General features: G+C 49.8%; 1 protein-coding gene across 5 annotated transcripts in view; it reads right to left on the reverse strand.

Annotated features, from left to right (window-relative positions):
• Window positions 1-4,802: 4,802 nt before the first annotated feature.
• The window catches only part of ARHGAP10 (Rho GTPase activating protein 10), a 325,433-nt gene continuing 314,824 nt past the window's right edge, over window positions 4,803-15,411 (reverse strand). For 4 of the 5 annotated variants that reach the window (XM_045997932.1, XM_045997933.1, XM_045997934.1 and 1 more), the window contains 3 exons: window positions 14,607-14,759; window positions 13,322-13,413; window positions 4,803-5,516 (listed from right to left, as the gene is read on the reverse strand). In XM_045997932.1, the coding sequence (XP_045853888.1) occupies window positions 5,428-5,516; window positions 13,322-13,413; window positions 14,607-14,759 (334 nt within the window). In that variant the 3' untranslated portion in view covers window positions 4,803-5,427. Of the gene's footprint in view, window positions 5,517-13,321; window positions 13,414-14,606; window positions 14,760-15,411 lie in introns of those variants that run through there. The other variant, XR_006817443.1, reaches the window with a different exon arrangement.

A 15,411-nucleotide genomic window follows, 5' to 3' on the forward strand; every position in this document is an offset into this window, starting at 1 on the left:
TTTATGTTAAAGTCAGTGCTAACATACTTTTTATAAACAGCAAGTGTACACAGACTAAAATGACTTGATTATGAGTATCTCTGGCACTTCAATTTCAAGTCTCCAATTGTTCATGCAGCAGTTTTCTTGGAAATCAAACAGTGGCTTCCCAAACAACGCTGGAGTAGAGAAGATTACAATATGATTTGAATGGTCAGCATGGACCAAGACTATATCCAAGTCCGTACCCAAAGCAACGTGAACTACCGAGCAGGGTAGCAGATAGTTAGCTGAAAAGCATCCCGAAATGTAGTGGGGTTTTTTGTTGTTGTTGTTTTTTAAGATTTTACTTATTTATTTGACACAGAGATCACAAGTAGGCAGAGAGGCAGGCAGAGAGAGAGGGGGAAGCAGGCCTTCCTGCTGAGCAGAGAGCCCGATTTGGGGCTCGATCCCAGGACCCTGAGATCATGACCTGAGCCAAAGGCAGAGGCTTAACCCACTAAGCCACCCAGATGCCCCAAATGCGGTGTTTTAACAACATTTTATTATTATGTCTCAAGAGTTTATGAATCAGCTTGGAGGGTCCTGCTGATCTGAACCAGACTTGGCTGAGTCAGCCCTAATCGTGCTTCTGTAGTTAACCAGCAGTGGACTGGTCTAGGATGGTTTTGCAATACTTTTTATGCCTCTGATTATATCCAGTTTGCTCCTGTTCCATTAGCCAAAACCGGTTACAAGGTCAAACCTTGAGTCAGCATAGGAGAGCTCTACAAAAGCGATGTGGATTCAGAGGGGGCTGAAATTTGGGATCATTAAATCAGTCTACCCCTGGCAATTACTCTGATGCTTTTTCACAGAACTGATGTTACCAGGACAGCACTTTCCAGTTTATTGGTGGTCTGAAAACCCCATTTCTTGGCGTTTCATGCCCTGGGCCAGCCTGGTCCAGAGAGGGTCACAGCTCCTGGGAAGACTGGCTGAGCTGGGTCGGATCATGCTCCTCCTGCTGAGTTGCTGTTTGCAGCATTGCCTCATTTGCTAAATCCTCCAAGGAAGGAGAACTTCACGACACCAGCACGTGGCACCGAGCTGCCTAAAGGAATCTGGTGTATTAACTGTCCAAGTCCAAAGTACAGGTGTCTTCTTGGGCAAAATGCAGAAATCTGCTTTCCAATTGAGTTGATCTCCTGATAGCAAGGAATTCCCCAAGGTATTCCACTAACCAGTAGATTGAGACTTTTTGCAGACATGAGCATCAAGAGACTATGTGAGGTTACCCAAGTGCGGTAGCAATGAATTACCACCTCGGCCAGTGAAGGAGAAAGAGTGCTGACAAGCTTCTGAGAAGACATTTGCAGAGCCACACACTCCTGGAATAACGGCTTTGGGCGAGAGGAAGGAAGGGAAGTTGTGTGGCTCAGGCTGATTCAGAAAGTCATGGAAAACATCTGGCCGAGAGGAGGAGTCACCAAGACTGACTTGGAGAGATTGGAGGGGAAACAAGAAGGTGAGAAGGGGCTTAGCACCGAGGTGAACAGGGAACAAAGACAAGGTCAAGATGACAGAGGCAGAGTATGTTCTTGGGAAGGCAGCGAAAGACCAGACGACGTAGAGGGAATGACCAAGAACTGGCCTTTGGAGAAGGACCTGGAGAAAAGCAGCAGGTGGCCAGGAGATAAAAGAGGGGGCAGAGACGAATTCCCACCACCAGGGTACCCTGCCGGCTGTCTTTGCCCAGCTCCATTTCCCAAACTCTGTTTCCAGCTGCGCACCCCTCAGCCACTTAACGTCACCTGCTGATCACACCATCCCAATGAGGTCAGTAGTGCTCTCTCCACAGAAGCAGAAAGAGGTCAAGTTCACTTGCCCAGGGTAGAAGATAGTGAAAAAAGTTTCAAAATAGGTTCTTTTCAGCTCAAAACCCATACAGGTAGCCACTGTATTGGTTCCTTAGGAATGTATAAGGTACCACAAACCATTGGCTGCAAGTCTGAGATCGAAGGATTGGCAGTGTTGGTTCCTTCTGAGGGCCGTGAGGGAGGGATCTGTTCTGGACTCCCCTTTTGCCTCGTGGATAGCTATCCTCTCCCTGTGTGCCTCTTCACATTGTCCTCCTTCTATGTACATCTGTCTCTGTGTCCAAATTTCCCCTTTTTATAAGGATACCAGTCATACTGGATCAGAGTCCAACTGTACTGACCTCACCTTAAATAACTGCACCTGTAACGATCTTATTTCCAAATGAGGTCACATTTTGAGGTACGGGGAATTAGGAATTCAGCACGAATTTGGGAAGGGGAATGCAAATCAACCCATGAATCTGGGACAGGGAGTGCAAATCAACCCAAAGCAGCCATTGTCCCCTACTGGCTGTCCCCCAGAGGCAAGATGGTACAGCAGAAAGAACACGATTCGCTGACTGAACCTGAGCAAAACCCTTTGTCCTTGAGGGCCTCCATTTTCCCATCTATAAAATGGGACAAATTCTCCTGGGCCATTCAGTCTGTATGTGGAAAGAATGAGTTAAAAACATCCGTTGCTGGCAGACAATCCACTGCTCCCACCTCCCAGCCCCATACCCCCACCTCCCAGCCCCATACCCCAACTGCAGAGGTTTCTGCTACCACAAAGGAGAGGGAGAGCCCCACAAGCTCTTTGGCTCTAATCTCACATGGCATCTTCTTTATAGGCACAGAGATTTCCAGAACAGGCTCTTGGATGATGCAATCAGAAAGCCCCATAGACAGTCCCATGGCAAGCAGAAACACAAAATCTAAGTGTCTGTTTTTGGCCAAAGCTCCCTTGGTGGCTCTCAATGAACACAGTGGGCTAAGAGGTCAGAGCCCTGCAGGTGATCAGGGAACTGGCCATGCCCTGAGCAGAAACACAGAAACAAATCCACCCTATTTCTTATCTGGGGGAATGAAGACGATCTGCCATGTAAGCAAACACCTCATGATCCCGTTACGAAGTATACTCTGGGCCAGAACCAGAAGGGAGCTTCCTACCTGAAGGTCCTGGCAAGCAGGCCGACCGGTCCCGTTGGCAGAGGCAGACATCCCTGGCTGCTCCCTGGTGCTCCTCCCCGGCTTGCCACAGGAGCGGTCTTCAGAGCCGGGGCTGTTGGGGCCCTTGCACCAAGCATGTTCTGGGGCTTTGTGACCACCCCATCGTCCCCCTATGGAACACATATGGCCCTGACACCGAAGGTGCAACTGAGTCATGGTGGAAACAATACGGGGAAAGCAGGTCCCATTTACTAAACATACACCACAGGCTGGGCAGGCCGCTTGGGTTACATCATTCCAAACCAAACCTCTGGCTATCATTTTCTTTTTAGGAGGAAGAAACAGAATCACAGAGTCAACTTAATTGACCCAGAATCACATAGGTAGTCACTGAGTGGCAATTTCCTTGACCAAGTAAGGGGTGATAAACACACTTTGGGGGTTGCCATTGGGTGGGGAACAGCAGGTAGAGTGCACCTCACTGTCAAGGATGGAAATTGCCTGTAAGCGAGCAAATCAATCAGGTCTTGGTGCAGTGGGGCTTGTCTGTAACGCCCCACAAGGATCTAGCAATTGGGAAAACTGCCACATCACCCCCAGCGCTATACTGAGCCCACTCTGAGTACCAGACCTTTACACTGTCCCGCAGAGGGCTTTCTTAAAGTGGGACACATCAGTTAAGGGCTTCTCATAAACCAAGTTCCCCTTCCACAACCCCAAGCAGCGCAGTGAGCAGGAAGCGATAACTCAGAAAACAGAATGCCGGACTGGCCCTCGTCCAGTGGCCCTGGGCTCCTTGGCAATCTCAGGCCTCTCCCCTAGGCCCACAGGTCAGTTTTCTCAACTAGATCGCACTGGGACTGTCTTTATTTTTCTGTAAAACATGGATGCTTTTCAACAGGCCCATTCCCTTTGTATACCCTTCACCCCAAACTTGACACCCAACGTGGTCCATGTAGGTGACTTCAAACCTGATAACCAGCAAGCTCTCGAATCAACTCATCTGGAGAAGAGGCGGCAGACACATCCTTCCTGCAGCAAATTCTTAGGAGCAAAGTCTGACAGGCTGAGGAGCCTCCCTCCTGTGGGGAAGAGAGACACCCCCCCCCCCACCCCAGGCTGCCACAGCAGGGTGAGGCAGGCTTCAGATCGTGCGGCCCCTCAAAAGGAGCTCCACACTCCAAGAACTCCAGATCAGGGGATGAGGGAGAAGTTGGTTTGGTCTGTGCCTGGGACGAAGAAGGAAGCATCCCCGTGGCCGCCCCCCCCCACCCCCGACACACATAGCGGGGGTGTCATCATGGGCAGGGTCATGGCTGAGACTCCTCCAGGAACGGTCTGGATGCCTGACCAGCCGCTACGCTGCCCAGCTTAAGGCAGATGGAGAGATTAGCGCTGAGACCTGGCAATCAGAGGGAACACGGGCTGGCGGTGGAATGGAGCCGCCCAGTGAAGCGAGTCATGAGGCCCGGCCCTGACGCAGCTCACGCACAAACCACCGGGGAGCACAGCCCCAGCCCCACTCCTACTCAGGAGTCACACACGCCATAGGGGAAGGCCTGTTCAGGGGGCTGGAGGTGGCCATCCAGGATTTCACGTGCCAGAGAAGGCTGCTGCCCTCAGCAACACGGCCTGCTGTGAAGAAGCAAGGCTCCTTGTTGATAAACTCTACCTCTGGGCAGATGCCAGCATCAGAGGAAAATGAATTTCTACACACCGGGTGCCCAATCATAAAACATTACAGAGGGAATGAATTCCGTGATCTCTTCCCGACACTGTCACACACCAATCAAATAGTAAATTACATTTTATTTCATTTACAGACAAGTTGGGGCAAAAAGGTGGTGTCTGGAAATAGCACACAGGTGAGAAGCACCAACGAGAAGCCTGTTATAAATACGCCAGTGCGCTCTAAGTAGAGTGTATGTGGGGCCCTGGGAGGCCGTCTAAGCAGGAGCATCTCTCTGCTGCCCTCTGGGTTTGGACCCATCCCCGCCTGCCAGCAGCAGCCCCCTCCACACCCCATCCACCACAGCCAGGAGCCCAGCCCGCAAACACCACCACGAGTTAAGTGAAGTTCCCTTTCACATCTCAGCAGCAGGTGTGCAGGGAGCTGCCCGGTGGAGCCGTCACCACAGGGGAGGCTGGGCAGGCCGAGGACAGGAAAATTAAAAACTCACAGTCCAAAGTCCCAAGGCTTGACACGTGAAAAGTCCATCCTGTCAATCCTGACGCCCTTCTCCAGCTCCACAGGCCGAAGCAGTTCCCTGCGGTACGTCCTCTGCCCCTGCCTCGGGCAGTAGGTCCCCCTCTCTGCCCTTGGAGTGCCCATTGGTGATGTGGAGTTCCTGTGTCCAGGTGGCTCTGGGTTCTGCCCTGGAGGCAGAAGGCCGGTTCCCAGGTGCCAAGGTCCACGTGGGGCCTCACTGGCCAGGTGCTAGAGCAGCTTGACGTAATTTTGTGGGATCAGCCCCCTCTTGCCATTCAGGGTCCCTTCTAGCCAGCCGGGTTCCCTCGAGGTTTGCACTGAAAAGTAAGAGAAATCAGTTTTTACCAAAACGCTCCCAAGTCCTTGCTTCCTGTGGAATTCACTGCACCGCTATGTACATTATAGGCTCAATCAGAAGAGAAGGGGGCCCCTGGCCGGGCTGTCTGGTTACAAACGTGTACAAGTGGTATTTATAGGATCTGCTCCTCAGGCATTACAGTCCCCATCATTCCTCCTGCAGCAGCCTCCTAACCGGTCCCCCAGCTTCTCGTCTGGGTCCTTCTAGTCCCCATGCACAAAGGAGTTCAGTGAACTCTCTAGAACATGGAGCTGATGACATTCCCCTGCTTAAAGGCTGGCATGGACAGGAACAGACCTCAGCATCTACTAGTCGGGTGCACAGACACCCGGTCCTGCCCAAATCCCCAGCCTCCCCTCCTGCTCCCCACCAACATGGTGCCCCCCACCTCTTCACCAGGTGGTCTTTCTCTTAGAGACCTCTAAATGCCCTGTCCTCTGGGGAGACTCCCTCGACCATTCCCAGCACTCCTCAGGCGTCACGGACATGTCTGGGCACCTGCCTGTATGCCACACGGGACGGGGTGCTCCTGCGGTCCGGGCCTAGGCTGCACACACCTGAAGATAGTGTGGGACAAACTGTAGGCATCCAGAAGTATCCATGACAGATACAAAAGAAAAGGACAGCAAAGGGCGCAGGGTCCAGGCACTGGTCACCAGGGTTTGGAAGTAAAATACAGCAGCATTTAATGACCCCAACTGTGGGCAAGCCACCACTCGGGCCTCAGCCAGAGCCAGGGGCGAAGTGGCAGCTGTGTGCGGAAAGGGGAGGACACAGACGGCCCAGAGCTGGCCAAGCCATGCAGCTGGGATGCCCCCCAGAAGAACAACTACCCAGTGTCAGAAACCGGTACACCCGGCCCGGGGCTCACAGATGCCAGCCAGGTGCACCTGAAGAACTACTGAACCCTCGGAGCCCCGCCCAGCCTCCTCCCCTGCAAGATGGGGTTACCAGCACTTAGCCTGGAGGACCGCGACAAGGAGTTCGTAAAATCGCTTATGGAAGAACACCTTGGAGTTGCTCACTGTTTCTTCTCCTATACACAATGAACACCCACTCTCCCCCGAGTGGGTATTAACAGACACAGGCCAAACAGAAGAGAAAGAAACGTAATTTCCCATAAAGCTGGGGGTGAAGGAGGCCTAAATGTGGGAAACCAAGTGTGGTCGGGAATCCTACACCAACCCTCTCACAGACCAAGGGCCTTCTCCACACCTCACCTGCTGCCTTCGTAGCCCTCATCTCCCCAAAGAGCACGAGAGAAAGGTCACCAAGGTAGAGAAGGGACTAAGGAGACTCACACAGTATCCAAGAGCCTGGAAGTGGCCAATGGCTGGGAGAGGGATGGAAGAGAGCAAAGCACCCATAGCTGGGCCTGCCCAGGCACAGGAAAGGTGGCTCAGAGGCCACAGAGGAGGCCTGTGAGGGTCTCATCACCTGTATGAAGACTTAGCCCCTCCCAGGAGCATCAGATCCCAGAAGATCCCCCCCCCCAGGCTCCACACTATATACTTGGCTGATCAAACCACTTCCTCCAATGGCAGTATGAAAGTTCCATGTATCAGCCTGCTGAGGCCATGGTACCCACGTGTTATTCTGGATGTGCAGATGTAATGAACAGGGAAATCAGCAGACTCAGTAAAGCAGATAAGTGACCAGGATGTGGGTGGGCCTCACCTAATATGTTGAAGGCATGAACGGAATAAGGACTCCCGCAAAGGAGAGGGTACCCTGCCCTTGGCCTGCCTTTGGACACAGACTACAACTACTCCCTGGGTCTCCGGCCCATTGGCCTACCCTGCAGGTTATGCATCTCCCACAGCTACATGAGCCAATAGCTATCTACAGAAAGCAATCCACTCATTCACAGTCACATCCCATGTGTTCTTTTTCTCTGGAGAACCCTAATGCAGGCCGTTTCAGAAATAAGTGCCTCATTGTGGGGGAAGATTCTGACTCCAAGAGGCAGTGAGTATAAGTGAAACAAGGTCCTGGCTGGAGCCCTGGCGCCTTCAGGACTGAGCAACCCTGGGTGATTTACTTCAACTCCTCTGACCTCCATGCTCCTCTTTTCTAAAAGAGGGGAAGCAGGATAACTCCTTGGAAGTTGCTGCAAAGACTAAAATGAGACGATTTACATGAAGTGTGATGCCACACATACACCACGTCCACACCCCGTGCACCACGAGAAAGGGCCCTGTCCTGCCGCTTGTGAACTGTGTGGCCTGGGGCGAGTCACACATCCTGAGGAACCCAATCAGTGTGTGATGACAATTATACCAGTGCTCCCTGGTACAACTGTTTCTATTGCTATAAAACATATATACAATTTACCATTTTAATCATTTGGAAGCGTGCAATTCGGTGGTATTAAGAATAGTCACAATGTTGTGTGACCACCAGCACCATCTCCACCCGCAGAGCTATTACACCTTCCCAGACTGCAACTCTGTGTCCCTTCAACACTAACTCCCCATCCCCTCCCTGGGCTCCTGGCACCCTCCATGCTACTTGCTGTCTCTGTGAATTTGCCTATTATAGATATTACATATAAAGGGAATTATACACAACTTGGCCTTTTGTGACTGGCTTATTTCCCTTAACATAATACCTTCAAGGTTCACCCATGTTGGAGCATGTCTCAGCATTTCATTCCTTTTATGGCTGAATATTCCATTATACATTTATCTACTACATTTTGTTTATCTGCTCATCTGTCAATGAACATTCGGGTGTTCTTCCTTTTGGCTACTGTGAAAATGCAGCTGTGAACATGGATGTCCAAACACCTGTGTGAGTCCCTGCTTTCAAGTCTTCTGTGTACACATGCAGAAGTGGAACTGGACTGGAAGGTAACCTTGTGACTCATCTGTTTGAGGAACTTCCATGCTGTCTCCCAGCAGCTACATGCACCATGTTAATTCCTACTGACAAGAAACAAGGGTTCCGATTTCTCCACATCGTCACCCATGTTTGTTCTGTTCTGTGTTTTTGGTAACAGTCATCCTACTGTTGAAGGTGAAATCTCACTGTGGTTTTCCCGTGGCCTCCTCATTTACCATCCCATAACAACAGGGGCACGGGAGCCAGTTATAAGAATAATTTGCAAGAAGCTTTCTCCAGAACAGAATATGGACTCAGTTCTGGCTTGGGTGGGTTTTTTTTTAAGCATAATAAAAACAACGCATATGACAAATATTCAAGTGTTATGAAGCATCATCATAATATAGTGGACACCAGGGAGCTACAGCGCATGACTGACACAGAGCTGTTCCTCTGCCAGATCCTCTGCCCCAACACCACCTCGAGCTCATCAGGGGCTTGAACATTGTAGTTCTCATTCTCTTACCCCAGCTATGGTGAAAACACAGCTTCGTCGCACATGTACAGATCTCAAAATAATATGCTGTTTATTTTGCTTATTTCTGAGCTTGGCCAGAACCACATTATATAGAGCCTTCTGGCACTCATTTTTTTTTTTTTTTAACTTAACATGTAAGGATTCCCAAAGGTGAGGAATATATCTGGGAATACAATTGTTGTGTTGTGGGGTCTGTGCAGATTCATCCTGCCAAGATAATGTTAAATTGTTTTGCAAGGATTACTCTTTATATATTTGAGATCTTTAAAAACGAATCACCTGGAGTTTTAAAAGATTAATCTGGGCCGCACTTGCTCCCTAAAGCATTGGCTTAGGCACGTATCCACATGGAAATGAACAGTCTGGGAAGCGCTGCTGAGAGATGGCCAGCTCCCAGACACCCTCCCACCAGGGGGCCCCCTCCGGTCCTGCCTGGCAGCCTACGGAGGGGCGCCGCTCCCCACTCTGACCCGTCTGCCAGCTGAAGGACCACCTACCTGGAAAGAGAGCAGGACTGACTGGCCACCCAGCCAACGTGTTTCTGGAGTTGCCCAGGCCCAGAGAGAAGGGAAGGTCCATATGGCAGTCCCAGGAATAGAGGCTGCCCTGAGACTTTACCACCATCACCCTCCCTAGGGGATGTGGGAGGCACTTCCCCAGAACAACGGCTAAGCATTCATGTATCTACCATACAGATCAATCTTCAGCCTAGAATTTAAACTCAAAACTTATGTCCAAGTCCACACGGTAAGAGGAAAAGAGCAAGGAAGAGCTATCAAGCTACTTCATTACTAAAGATTCCTTTCTCTTCCACACTCTGGTTCAGGGTTTCTCACTGTTGTATATATTACAAACCACAGAACTACCAATGATGCGGCCCACGGGCCACTTTAACCTGGATTTTGTCTTTACCAAAGACCACTGGACGCCATAAACACAATTTCCTTTGTTGCCCATACAAGGTACAAGAGGGGATTACACTGCAAGAGCCTTTCCGATAGCTGCTAAGGCTCCAGTGGGCAAGTGAACACAGGAAAAGGTCTCGGACATTTTGGAGGCCAGAGTATTGCTGGTGTGCACAAAGGAGGTGGTCCTGGCCGTATTCCCATGGCCAGTGCTGTCACAGTGGCCACCAGGAGCTCTGCCCTGCGTCATGGAAGCTGAGGCCAGATGAGCTGTCTATCTGTCCTACTCTGTGTCAGTCCTCGGAAGGGACGACCCCAAACCATTCAAGGAAGAGCTTCTCTACACATTCTAAGCAAGCACATGATGAATTACACATTTTCTTCTAAGAGATCTATCACGTGCAGAGATGAAGATACAGAGTAAAAAGAATAAATGCTGTTTGAGAGCCTTTGACATTTGTACCTTTTAAGGACTAGCCCTAAGACACAGCAAGTGTCAGGGTGTGGGTTCTGAATGTGCTCCTCTGTGTCTGCCACGCTTCTCTGTGCCCCTGTGGGAGGACCACAGGGCGCGTACACAGGACAAGGTGCTCACATAAAATAAGATGCTCACATGCTTGGATAGGGGAAGGTGGCAACATGTCAACAAGGCTAGTGCAAAGCAGCTGGCCTTGAGGAAGGGACTGAGGAAACACTGAGCCAGTGACCCAGACAGAGCTAGAAACCAGCACTCCAGGGAACCAGGTCTGAGGGAGGCAGCACGGAGCCCACTCACGGCACACCACAGTGCGCCAAGCATGGCTCCCTGCTGGGCAACATCCTCCGTGGACATCTGTGCTGTTCTCAAAGCCCCACCTATACCTGTGGCCCCAAAGGCTACCCTGACACCACGTCACTCTTATAGGCATCTTTGAAGATGAGGATGGGGAATCGGATCCAGAGAGAGCTTAAAGAACTTGTCCCAAGTCACAGGGAAAATAGAAAAGCCAATCTGATCTTAAGCAAAATAACAAAAGGCATGTGTGTGTGTGTGTGTGTCTCCTGCAAATCATTTAGGGACTTGAGAGGTAAAGAAGCTCAGTCTCTCGTGTCTGACATCTGTTAGCCTTTCCCGTTACCCATGCTGGCAGAAACCGGATTTGGTTGAAGTCCTGACCCTCATTCACGTGTCTGTGTGCCCAGAGGAGGGGTCCCCATGGTTTGGATTGCCCTAAGCCCTGGCCAGTGATGGGTTTAGGGTGAGCATCTGACCTTGTTCTGACTACTGAAACATGAGGGCAGGTAAACTAGGGAACCTGTTCTGGGAAAGTTTTCCCATTCTTAAAAAACACAAGGCTGGGGGGCGCCTGGGTGGCTCAGTGGGTTAAAGCCTCTGCCTTCGGCTCAGGTCATGATCCCGGGGTCCTGGGATCGAGCCCCACATCGGGCTCTCTGCCCTGCAGGGAGCCTGCTTTCTCCTCTCTCTCTGCCTGTCTCTCTGCCTAGTTGTGATTTCTGTCTGTTAAATAAATAAAATATTTTAAAAAAAAAACAAAACACAAGGCTGAGGCATGCCCTTCTGCGAGGGTCCAGCATAGCTATGATGCCTGGACTGGCAGCCATCTCATCCCACTGGGGAAGCCAGCCAGAGGCCCCTGACCACAAGCTGTGAATGGCTCAGAAGAGACAGATCTACCGTGATGTTGATGTTATCTTTGAGAATGTGAATTAACCAAACCTTCTAGACTTAATCACCATAAGAGCCAATCCATTTTCATGACTGAGAACTGGCTGCATCAGTTTCTGTTACTTGTAGCCAAAGGCATCCTCACAGATACACCTTCTACAAAGGTAAGTATCTCACGAACAATACAGCCTAAGGGATTTCAGAAGCTCCCAATCAGGTCTAATCACACGACGTAAAAACTCACCATCATTTCTCAAATGGGTGGGTTTCGACACTACTGCCTCAGCATTCCCTCCTGCCATGTGGTGTGCCTGTGTGTGACAGGCCTGGAGTAGGGCGGATATTTTACCACACTCTCCTGGCAAAAATCACACGTATATGTGTTTCGGTGATAGAGGAATGACCTTGCTTCTACTCCAAGAACAAAATTCCTCCATAAAGTATAATTCTGTCTTATGTGGGGTTTTGGTGGGAGTGATGTTTATTTTCTGGCACTATCAGGAGTCCCTGGCTCTCAAGAGTACGAACCACACACAGACAGAAATGTATTCTAAATGAGGCAACTGGCAGGGTGCCTGGGTGGCTCAGTTGGTTAAATGTCTGACACTTCTTGATTTTGACTTAGGTCATGATCTCAGTGTCATGAGATCAAGCCCATCAGGCCCCGGACTGAGTATGGAGCCTGCTTAAGATCCCCTATCTCTCCCTTTCCCTCTGCCCCTCCCCGTCCCTCTCTAAATAAATAAATAAACAAACAGACAACTTGCTTTCTAAAAAAGACAATCAGGGGTGCCTGGGTGACTCAGTTGGTTAAGCCTCTGCCTTTGGCTGGGGTCGTGATCTCAGGGTCCTGGGATCAAGTCCCACACTGGGGTCTCTGCTTGGCAAGGGGTCTGCTTCCCGCCCCCCCCCCACCTGCCTCTCTGCCTACTTGTGATCTCTCTTTCTGTCAAATAAATAAATAATAAAAAAAGAAAACAATCGCCAGCAAGAACTGCATGACTCACGATACACCACTAAGTGTTATGTTGATATATTCCACATATTCCAAATATTCTGGCTGACCGGCCATTCCATTCAAACATATAAGATCCTCACTGCCTCCCCAGAACTCTTTTGGGCAGCTCCACCCACACGCATCACTGTTTCCACAGCAACCAGTGAATTTCATAATGAGCAAGACTGTTAAGGAAGAATTCAGGAGAGAGAGAAAAGAGATAAACGATGAACAATAGAAGAAATCTGTGAAACATTAAGCCAGGTGGAGCTCCTAAATGCTTGCGTGTGAATATTAAAGACTCATAAAATCCAATACACAAATTCAATACCCAGATCCAGAGAGTCACACGTTATCCAAATGAGCAAAACTCACATGAAGCATAAGAATGGGAAGGGAACTATAAACCAAAATTTTTTGACAAGAGTACTCTTCTGTAACTCAGATTTGGCAAACCTGACACATTTAGGAGGTCTGGCTGGGGACTGTGAGAGAGGACAACAAAGGATGCAAATTGGAAGTATTTCTTAATTCCAAATGACACTAGCTTCTTTACATCAGGAGAAAGGCATCCTAAACAAAGATTCACAAGAGTTCAAAGGGCTGGAGAATCATCAAGATGAAAGCAGAAGTGGAGTTCCATGGCCCTCCCTGCTCCCGGCCACTGGTGTTCAGTTCCTGGCAGCCAACTGGGCCAGCTCTCTCCCACCCAAAGGTCAAGGGATGGATGTGTGCCCCTGACAACCCCATAACCAGTGACTGCTTACTCTGGATTGTAGACATTCAGAGAGGGGGACAGAACATAGGCTACCGCGGAGCTCCCAGTAACACTCACCGTCCTCAAAAATTGCTCCTATCTCAAAAGATAATTCTGAGCTGTGTTCTGCTTCGCATGGATACACCGCTCGAGCCTTCCGATTGACAACGCTGAGAAGAGAACATGAAAGACACAAAGTAAAATGTGAAAAACCAGAAGGGGGAACCTCACCTCGCCCCCCCCAGCCCCACCCCTTCCCAAATCTCATTTACATACCACCAGTGGGACAACTTCCCAAAAAAAACCAAACCAACCAACCAACCAAATAGCAGTGAAGTGAACAGCAGGCACAACTACAGCACTTGATTTTCAAGTAAATGATGGGTTTCAAATTCAAATCTTTCTTCAGGGAGCTTCTCTGAGCAGCTTTCACTGAACCTCATCACCAAATTCTCCTCTCTGCCTGGTGGGATGCCCTTTCCTATCGTTCAGCATTATCAGAGCCACGGAGTGTTTACTTCTAAGCACCGTGTTCCTCTATTAGGAAAAGCACCCTCTCTTGAGACAGAAGGCAAGGCAGTGAAGGGCAGAGGTGCACATGCCCCGAGTGACTGGGGCAGTGTGCAGCGGAAATCCATCTGTCCTCACGGATACGGATAGTCTGCTTCCACACCACTCTGGTCGGAGTTTGTGGCTCTGAATCAGGTCTTCTCTATTTGACCCCCTTGCGCCTGCCTCCAAAATGCATTTCAAGGCTAAGAAGCTTATCGCTGCTGGTCAAAATGCCCTCTGTGCCCTTCTGGGGAAAGAGCACACCAGGCGAGGAGGGAGACCATGGTGTCAGCCAGATGCAGACTGAAGCAGAAGGAAGTGCCCCACCTCACTGGAGCGGGGGAAGCCAGGGAACACAAGAAGTTCTGCCCACCACCTAGGATGAAGGGCTTACTAGGCCAGCTCCTTTGGCTTCTGCACAATGGGCCCATTAAATAGCCATGTTAACCCCTGTTCCCGGGACACTGTTCACTTTCTTTTTTTTTTTTTTTTTTTTTTTTAAAAGTGCTTTATATCCATGTATAATAAGTTCTTCCAAAATAAATGGTTTCCTCAATGCATAACAAGCACCAAACAAAATGGAGGAAGACAGTAGATTCAAGCCGCTCTCACATAAGGCAAATTTCTCCAGGGAATGTATTTGCTCTTGAACCAAGCACCGCCTAAGACAAGGTGGTCAATGTCGCCCATGAGCTCCGGGAGGCTTGAAGAACCTGAGCAACCGCTTTCATGTGGGGAACACAAGAAGCTGCTCAGGCTGATTGGGCCTGGGTGCTGCCCGGTCTTCGACATCATTCTCCACACCCCATACCTTTCTGGCGGCTTGTCCACTATGGCGGCAGGAAGAGAGAGGGGGGAAGGCGGGGGCTTGGGCGAAGGAGGTGTAACATCCGGGCTGCAGCTCGGTGTAGTCAGGGACTGTGTGTTGAGCCACTGGACCATGGGCGATCGCGTCTGGCAGGGGCTGCAGGTAGAAGTTCGAAGGACAGGATTAATAGTATAAAAGCCACAGAACACCAAATACGTGACACCCCATTCCCAAATGGCTAAGGCGATAGCTTCCTTATCTCCCCCAGTGACCAGAACAGGACTAAATTCTCACTAGGTCTGTAGCCCCAAGAACCACAGTCCAAAGGAGAGATGCCTTGAACTTCTCCAGGTGTGTGGAAGATCAAGTCCTGTCCAAGCTAGCACCATATCAGTTCACTGATTAGGACACTAAAATCCAACTGCCATGACCAGTTACTTGGACTTTGAGGTACTCATGTTCTCTGCTCATAAGGAAAGTGTCAGAATCTACAGTCCAACTTACGACCTTTCACTCCAAAAACTTAACCCATGGCCTTTCAATGTTTAAAGCCCTTTCCTCTGGTCACATACACAGGGCAACTCAGACAAAACTGCAGCTAGGAATTAAGATTCCTCTAGAGTAGACCAAAGACAGCATTTAAGAGAGAAACCCATGAGCAGCAAAAAAAATCTTTAGGGACCTTAATGTTCCCGAATATTTGCAAATTAAAAAAAAAAAAAAAAGAAAAAAGCTCATGGAAAAAGGTCAGGGAACAGACTCACGGAGGGGCCTCTAAACATGAAAAAGAATGCAATATATAGGTATG

Source organism: Meles meles, chromosome 2, assembly GCF_922984935.1.
Source record: "Meles meles chromosome 2, mMelMel3.1 paternal haplotype, whole genome shotgun sequence".
In the NCBI taxonomy this organism is placed as follows: Eukaryota; Metazoa; Chordata; class Mammalia; order Carnivora; family Mustelidae; genus Meles; species Meles meles.